Source organism: Acipenser ruthenus, chromosome 36 (genome assembly GCF_902713425.1).
Source record: "Acipenser ruthenus chromosome 36, fAciRut3.2 maternal haplotype, whole genome shotgun sequence".
Lineage (NCBI taxonomy): Eukaryota > Metazoa > Chordata > Actinopteri > Acipenseriformes > Acipenseridae > Acipenser > Acipenser ruthenus.
The window spans coordinates 2,823,403-2,832,527 of NC_081224.1; the positions used below are offsets into that span (position 1 = coordinate 2,823,403).

Consider the following 9,125-nt stretch of genomic DNA (forward strand, 5'->3'; position numbering starts at 1 on the left):
GCCTGTTTGTCTGTCTGTCTGTCTCTCCCTCCAGCTTCGGGGATAAGGAGGAGTACATGCTGTTCATGAACGAGTTCCTGGAGCAGCACTGGGATCGGATGCGCGCTTTCCTGCAGGATGTCTCGAACCCGGACAGCGAGGTCCACATGTCTCGCTTCGATGGCTACGTGGACCTGCCACTGCAACTGTCCATTCTGCACGAGCTGCTGTGCGCCATCATAGCACCTATAGACCAGGTCAGTGCGTGGAGAGACAGCAGAGTCTCTCACAGCAATATGCATAGTGTCTATAGACCAGGTCAGTGCACAGAGACAGCAGAGTCTCTCACAGCAATATGCATAGTGTCTATAGACCAGGTCAGTGTGCAGAGAGACAGCAGAGTGTCACACAGCAATATGCATAGTGTCTATAGACCAGGTCAGTGTGCAGAGAGACAGCAGAGTCTCTCACAGCAATATGCATAGTGTCTATAGACCAGGTCAGTGTGCAGAGAGACAGCAGAGTGTCACACAGCAATATGCATAGTGTCTATAGACCAGGTCAGTGTGCAGAGAGACAGCAGAGTCTCTCACAGCAATATGCATAGTGTCTATAGACCAGGTCAGTGTGCAGAGAGACAGCAGAGTGTCACACAGCAATATGCATAGTGTCTATAGACCAGGTCAGTGCGCAGAGAGACAGCAGAGTCTCTCACAGCAATATGCATAGTGTCTATAGACCAGGTCACTTTGGTGGTCTGCGTTTAAAGTTCGTGGTTCGTAAATGGAATTTGAATACTGGTTTCATTTGCTTTCGTTTTATTTTTAAACTTGAGGTACAAAGGGTGCAGTTTGTAATCGCTATAGTCCCTAAATAGCTAGTCATTGAATTTCATCCATATTATGTATTTATCATACTTATTGTTGACCATGCTTTAGCAGGATGTCACTATACAACCTCAACTACACTTTGCAATTACCCTAGCACACCACACTGCAATTTTATAAATGCCTCTCCCTCTCTGTTCTTTAAGACAACTAATGACCGCTCATGAAACAAAATTCCCTGTGAGCCATTGCACACCCCAATGGCATATGCACAGCTAATAAGCATGTTGCTATGGTGTACAGGTAAAGAAGGGTGCTGCATCCACAGAGAATCAATAAGGTGTTAATCACGTCTCTTCTTACTCGTGTGTTGTTGATTCTGCAGCCCGCCATCGACAAGCTGCACCCGCTCCCTTCCGTCCTGAACAGGATCACAGACTCGCTGGGCAGCAGCGCTCCGAGAATAAGCATCGGCAGGTACCGTCCCATGGGGGGAATGAGGGGGGACCTTTTGAAACGTTGCTGTATTTTTGCAGTTTTCCCATGCATTTATACTATGCATGTACCGTAGTTTACCCTGGTTTGCCACGTTTATTAATATGCTTTACCATGCTATTCTTTACAATGCTTTCTTATGATTCCTCATGCATTCACTATGCTTCATTACACTTTGCTATTATTTTACTGTGGGAAACTTATTTTTATCTTACAAACAGGCAATAATAGAATTGCATGCTCAGATTTATTTATCTCTGGTTAAACTACACTTTTCTAAGAAGGGGTGGAAAATGAGACTCCGATAGCTGAGCAGTTTGAATCCAGTCCAGGTTTTACATTTTGTGAGCTGAACTGGACACAGCAAAAGCTCAGACGAGCCCCATCAAGCTTGCAGTCAGATGGGAACGTTTCTCTCTCTCTCTCTCTCTCTCTCTCTCTCTCTCTCTCTCTCTCTCCCTCTCCCTCTCCCTCTCCCTCTCCCTCTCCCTCTCTCTCTCTCTCTCTCTCTCTCTCTCTCTCTCTCTCTCTCTCTCTTTATATATATTTTTTGGCTCAAAAAAGCCAACTTCCCAATGTTCCGGTATGTTTAACATGCCTGTGCCAAGGGAAAGTGTGTTTGAAAACAAACAGTGGAGGTACTTGCAGGCTTTTGATGCCATGGTAACTACACACACTTATTTCTATTTAAATCTATGAATGTGCTTGTGATGTAATTTACTACATAGTTAATGATGTAATCATCTACTATTTCTTTCTATTTAAACCTTTATATAACCTATATATATATATATATATATATACATACAATCAAACACTGCAAGAAAGGAATACAAGGGAGCAACAATCAATAACAGACAGCCCATTCAGAATTCACAAAACAACACCACTAGACTGGAAACGTTTCCCACCAAATATACAATTCTTTCCCATCCGCTCTCTTTTCTGTCTTTCCTTTACCTTCTTCTCTTCTTCTCGAATCATTGCTCTAAATCAGAAAACAGGTTCTTTATTTTACCAACACCAATAATGGCAAGAATAAAATCATCAGGAGGACAGAATGCTAAACTCAGTATCTTTGAAAGCAGAGGCATGTGATTCTTGTTATTTCATCCATAACGGCTAAACGTTCAATGACAATGAGAGTTCAATGAGAAACGTTTCAACTAGAAGTGTTTCAATAAAGACATAAAGGGCTACATTCTCAAAGCTACTTCCTCCAAATCGTCAACACCAGATTAAACATCTAAAACGAATAGGAAGCCCCTGAACTCAAAGTCTGAGCTGTTTATTTCTGGTGTGGTTACTTTATTGGGTACATTTGTGGTTTTAGAGCTTAGCCCAAAGTTTATTTTCATGTTTCTAGATTCCTGTCCCATAAACCTTTTACACCTGCCCTCCCCTGACAGCATGATTGTTGAGCAGAGCAAGCCGGTGTACGTGCCTCCCAAAGACCTAGTGAAGTACAGCCCGGTGAACAACTCCATGCAGCAGATCTACTGCGAGGACAAGTACCGAGCTCTGGGAAAGGAACGCAGGGCAGTGCAGCGCACCCAGAGTGTGCCAGCCAGGAACAAGACTCACAAGGGCCTCCCTGCCCGCCAGGCCAGCACGGAGGAGCTACCCCCCTATCCGGAGACCCCCCAGCTAGACATCTCCTACCCAGCCAGCAGGCAGGACCGCCAGACTCAGGTACACGTTGTCTTGTTTACATTACAATGCTATGCGCAGTGTGGAGTAGTGGTTAGGGCTCTGGACTCTTGACAGGAGGGTCGTGGGTTCAATCCCAGGTGGGGGACACTGCTGCTGTACCCTTGAGCAAGGTACTTTACCTAGATTGCTCCAGTAAAAACCCAACTGTATAAATGAGTAATTGTATAAAAAAAATCATAATAATGTGGAGAAGGCAAAATTACTGTACCACCAAATGTATACAGACAGAGGTGAGGCAGATTTCAAACCAAGTATGCATTGTGTTTAAAACAAGCACTGCATTAACCCAGGCATTCCTGGATGTTTAAATCTGTGCTTTTGTAGCAGTTTCAGTGGTAACTTCAGTTTAGCCTTTCTCCATTTATAGTACTGTTTTAAGACTTTAAAACCATAACAATGTGACTATTGCATTAATGTGCCGTATCCTTGTATTATTCTTCAGGGTGTAGATAGCAGGCGTACACATTTCTTAAAACCATTGAAAACTCATATTCAGAGTTACGGGCATTTCAGACTTACGAACAAGCTCCATTCTCAAGGGGTTTGTAACCCTGAGCTTGTACTCTATATATGATTTGCTTTTCGCGATCGTGCACACAGCCAAGAATCAAGACTGACCTTACATTGAATCTCACATGACTGTCGCAGGTCTGTGGGTTTTAATGTCAATTTGCGGGTCTGACCCCTGAAATGAGGGTCACTTGAGTGGTCTGTATACACAGCCAAGCTCAGGTACACCCCAAGTACACCCAGTCCGATGTGAACAAATATTGGTTCCCCCGAATTTCTGTTCACCCAGAAAGAGTGCAAAGAAGAGCAACCAGAATTATTCCTGGTTTCAAAGGCACATCATATGCAGACAGGCTAAAATAATTGAATCTATTCAGTCTTGAACAAAGACTATGCAGCGATCTGATTCAAGCATTCAAAATTATAAAAGGTATCGACAATGTCGACCCAGGGGACTTTTTCAACCTGAAAAAAGAAACAAGGACCAGGAGTCACAAATGGAGATTAGATAAAGGGGCATTCAGAACAGAAAATAGGAGGCACTTTTTTGCACAGAGAATTGTGAGGGTCTGGAACCAACTCCCCAGTAATGTTGTTGAAGCTGACACCCTGGGATCCTTCAAGAAGCTGCTTGATGAGATTCTGGGATCAATAAGCTACTAACAACCAAACGAGCAAGTTGGGCCGAATGGCCTCCTCTCGTTTGTAACCTTTCTTATGTTCTTATGATATAGTACTCAAAGAAAGATGACTTTGTACAAAAATGAGGGGGTACAAATATTTGGAAGGGGAACATATATTCTATGACAGTGGCAATAGGAATTGCTGTTAAAGATACTGTATCTCCATTGGTTTCTCTGGTCATGCAGACAGGCTGCCTACATCTATTCTTGTATTCATTTTTTAAATGTAGGTGCTTGTGTAACGGTGTGTTCTCATGGCCAAAAGTCACCGTGCTCAGACTTCTTTGAAGTCACATTCAAAAAGCCTGATTGGTCAACAGGCTTCTAAAGGAAAGGGAGGAAATTGAGAGTCTAGGGAGTCAGCCCGTTTCCTGTCTGCGCCACCTAACTCCTCTCCCTGTCTACAGTTTCAGAAACAGACTTCAAAGGTAGTTTTACTGCGTCAGATCTAATTTGATCATAAAGGAATGATTAACTAAGAGTGCAAATAAAATTAATTGGTGAATGAGTCTGCAAGGTGCTGCCTGGGTGAGATGATAAGCATGTCTTGTCTTTTGTTTGGTTTCTTTTTCTAAAGGACCAGGCTGGGATGAAACAGCTATCCAAGACCGTTCCCTGGATTAACCCACCTCCCGAATCCTTGGTAGACAAGAAAGAGAATGAGGGATTACACCCACTGGAAAAGGTGAGCGCCACACTGAACTACTCATACTCGTACTTACCTTTGAGAAGTATTCATCGGCATGTATACAGTATACCCATGCATTAATGTGTTGATTTTAATGAAGCTGTCCTTCCCTCACCTTTACAACAGAGTGGAAGTGAATTTTCCTCTTATTTAGGACGCTCAATTGCCATTGATTGGTACTCAGTTGTAAAGGTATGGGAAGGACAGCTTTTAAAGGCAATTACGAGTACCAGCATACCCTAATGTCAATGTCACTATAAGAAGCTAACTGACCTGACCCTTCTCCCTACAGCACGATCAGGAGCTGTCAGAACTGCGCAGAGATCTGGACTCAGCGGCAGACAGAGAAATGGAGCTGGCAAAAAGGCTGGAGGACTTCATCGCTCAGAGCCAGGACCAGAATGCACTGCTGCACAGCCAGGTGCAGGAGCTGAGAGGCCAGCTGGAGGCCAGGGATGAGCAGCTCGCCAGCACCACCTTCAGGTGAGAGGGGGGTCATTACAACCTAGTGTGCACATGGGGATTGGAAAGCAGTGGAGATTGGAGCAGCCGGTGGGGTGGAGAACACAGACTCAATGTTTTATTTTAAAAGCATCCATTTATCAAAACTATTTGATTATTGAAGATATATATTTGTACGGACGCTACTATTTTGCCATACATTGTTTTGAGAAACAACTTGTCGTCTTTGAAATTAGGCAACGAGATCATTGGTTAAGAGAACAATGGGGATCACAGACAATGCAGTAATATTTTGTGTCAGTTACTACAGGGGGATTTGTGTTCCACTGGGGCTGGGAGTAAAGGAAGCATGGCTTATCGTGATACTATTGATAATAACGTTAGTCTTTATTGTTTATTTTACTGAACATTATTATCATATTGTCAGCGTTGACTGTTTCTGCAGACAATGGATTTGTCCATAAAGAGTTGGGGGGGGAGGGGGTTGTAAAGAGACATTTAATTAAACCTGGAATCGGAATATAACTTGAGTTCAGTCCCCCTCTACTGTGAGTAAAATCAGTGGTCCGACTTTATTTTAAAAAGCTAACGAACGTAAATCAGACCGAGAGACAGAAAGAACTTGAGAATTAGGGAAGTCACAATTGCTACAGGGAGTTAAAGCCCGATTGAAGATGATTGTGATTCTCGTGATAGTTGTTAAATCACTAAGTGATATTTTCACTGTCGTCCTCACCCTTGTTGTGTTGCAGGCTGGGGGTGATTGAAGAGGAGCGGGGAGAGGATCTGGACAAGCTGAGCGCTGCCTCGGCTGCTCTGGAGAGAATGAACATGCTGGTGAGTCCAGACAGACTCTGCTACGGTTACATCGAATAACACACACGCCCAGTCAGGAAACTCATGCCGTAGAATAAGTATTACAGCTTAGACTCCATTATAAGTGTTTTACAGTCCCTAGGAGCTGGTTGATCTCTAAGCTTTGTAGGAGGTAACACTCCAGCTGTGTTTACTCCTAAAAAAACTCAGGTCATCATAAAAATAGACAGGCCTGTAAATTCTGATATAAACTCCATCTGCCTTTTTCCTCTTTTTTTCAGGAACAACAATACGCTGATTTGGTTAACGTCATTAACCAGCTGAAGGAGAATCAAGCGTCGAATCAGACCAGCAACCACATCGCTCCTTCAAACCCCGAGAAGGAACCGCTGGAGAACAGGGATGATGAGACCAAGGGACCTTAGCTCTTTCTACAGGCATTCTCCAGGGGCACCTCACAGATGGACCCAAAACATTCTGGCATTCTACCCGGGCGCCTAAAGCCCTCCACATCATTCTGAAGTGCCGCGATTGAATTTATTTAGGGTGTACAATTTCAAACTTAATCTGCAGCAGATTAGAATTGTTACATTTGTCCTTTGCTGTGTAAGCATGAAGGAATCCCTGATGTAGTTTAATTCCTCGAAGGAGCATCAAACTGCATACAAAACCAAAGCACAAGCATCTATGAAGTTAGGCAGAGGCAGAGGTGGGATAGGCTGGTGTTTGAATTCTTTATCACTGTTATTTATTATGAATATAAGCCTTGTGCCGAATCTGTATCGTCCGTCATCTTGAAGTGCATTAGCGACGTCGACCAATACGTTGGACCACACACACAATATTTACTATTAAGCACAGCCCTATAAACACACAGCTTCACACTGTAGACTATAGAAGCACCCATCACTGCAGTGTATCTGCATTTGGTAGCATGTGGATGCGTTTTAGCCAGGATCGGTTCATTTCAGCGTGATACAGCTTTGCAGATCAGCACTCCCTTATTGTTTCGTTGGGATTCGCTGATTCACAAATCTGGTTCATTCCCGGTTAATTTATAACTCCACCAAGGAAATCCCAAGTAATGTATTGAAGATTTTCTTTTTCTTGAGTAATGAACCTTGATCAAAGTTTCCGAATAACAATTTTATTTCAAGTACCGTAAAAACCTGTGTATAAGTCGCACCAGTGTATAAGTCGCGCCTGCCCCTTTTTGAGACAACAATTTCAGGAAGAAGCCTATAGGGCACACCAGTGTATAAGTCGCTTCCCCCCTTTTTAGGACCCCCTAAAAACACCTAGAAAATAGACTTATACAAAGGTTTTTACAGTATGTGAGTATTCAAGGACTCGCTATAACTCTACTGGTACAGCTGTATTATTGTCACGGTTATGATGGATTTCATTTATCCATTGCTGTGCAATATGTAGTTACCTGTGAAAATTCCTATTTCTGAAATAAGTGTAACTATGCCTATTTTCTATCACTTAAAAATAAATACAGAAAATGTTTGCCTTATTGACGCACTACCTGTTTATGTTAAAGTGCATCAGGAACCTGGCAGCCGGTTTAGTTTGCTTCCAGTTAATGCTTGGGCACACTGCAGAGAGCAGCACGATTTCTTTAAAATGTCTTCAACGAAAAAGACACCAGCTGCATCAAAGATCGGAAATATTTCTACTGAAGATCACTCTGTCATTGTATTTTTTTTTTTTTTTTTTTTACATGTATTTATGTTTTTATTTTGGTTACTAATTCACTGAGATGGTGAAAATAGAATGTTTAAAAAGCAGACGTAAAAAAACGAAATATTCCAAAATTTTGCATTTACTGTTCAGGAAAGCATTTAAACATTTAGAAACATTTAGAAACATTTGTTGTACAATAACTCTGGAGAAAATGGTCAATTTGACAATGTGACAAAGCTATCTATTTTTCTGCTTTAATAAATATTATGTTATTATTCATGAAATATGTTAAAATACCTATTCTAAAGAATGCCGTTTTCTGTCATGAAAGAAATGCAGCCCTACCTATTGGGCAGCAGGTTGATGGCTTGGAGGACTGCATTAGCGAGCGACTCTGCTGTGAGATGAATAGATGGATCAATAAATAGCAACTAGGGCATTGTTCATTGAGGTGCAGCACTGCATGGAATGAAGCAGATTCATGGTTGTGGGTTGCAATATGTGAAGATGCAGTTGTGTAATATGGGGATTCATTTCAGGACTTTAGGTTGGAAACATGGACAGTGATTCCATTACAGAACCCATAATGAGCTAAGAAGGTTTTCTGGGATGAACTGCAATGCTGAAGTGGTCATGTCTTTCTGATCTTGATTGCATTTCCCTGCTTCTCATGCCATGATGCCTGCAGCTGGTTCGTTGTTTGTTATCATTTAATCACTTTTATTATACATGTCTTCAAACTCGTCTGTATAACAACATGAATGATGCTTTCAGGGGCTGGGAAAGGAAGGGAAAAAAAAAAAACCTTGTAGATTAAATTGTGTTTTTTATCAACAGCATGTTCCATTTTCTTATTTTTTCCATTCTGCCCCAGCTTCAAATAACATTTTCACATTATATTTAGAACCAACAAACGGTTCAAAGAAGATACCAAACTTAGGATTTACAGTAAAAAAAACAAATCTCAATGTTTTTTTTAAACAAACTTCAGTCTGTGGAAATGATACAGTCTACACTGGCAGTCACACCAGCACACACCAGCGTGCACATGTATTACAGCACCCCATTGCTTCTGTAGTTCAGCAGTGTGCACATGTATTAGAGCACCCCATTGCTTCTGTAGTTCAGCAGTGTGCACATGTATTAGAACACCCCATTGCTTCTGTAGTTCAGCAGTGTGCACATGTATTACAGCACCCCATTGCTTCTGTAGTTCAGCAGTGTGCACATGTATTACAGCACCCCATTGCTTCTGTAGTTCAG

At 42.1% G+C, this 9,125-nt stretch overlaps 1 protein-coding gene across 2 annotated transcripts in view; it reads left to right on the forward strand.

The window, feature by feature from the left end:
- The window catches only part of LOC117402058 (ras GTPase-activating protein nGAP), a 31,529-nt gene extending 22,833 nt beyond the window's left edge, over nt 1-8,696 (forward strand). For both annotated transcript variants that reach the window (XM_059008150.1, XM_059008151.1), the window contains 7 exons: nt 35-236; nt 1,192-1,283; nt 2,711-2,993; nt 4,785-4,892; nt 5,188-5,378; nt 6,110-6,194; nt 6,455-8,696. In XM_059008150.1, the coding sequence (XP_058864133.1) occupies nt 35-236; nt 1,192-1,283; nt 2,711-2,993; nt 4,785-4,892; nt 5,188-5,378; nt 6,110-6,194; nt 6,455-6,598 (1,105 nt within the window). In that variant the 3' untranslated portion in view covers nt 6,599-8,696. The remainder of the gene's footprint in view (nt 1-34; nt 237-1,191; nt 1,284-2,710; nt 2,994-4,784; nt 4,893-5,187; nt 5,379-6,109; nt 6,195-6,454) is intronic.
- The last annotated feature ends 429 nt before the right edge of the window (nt 8,697-9,125 follow it).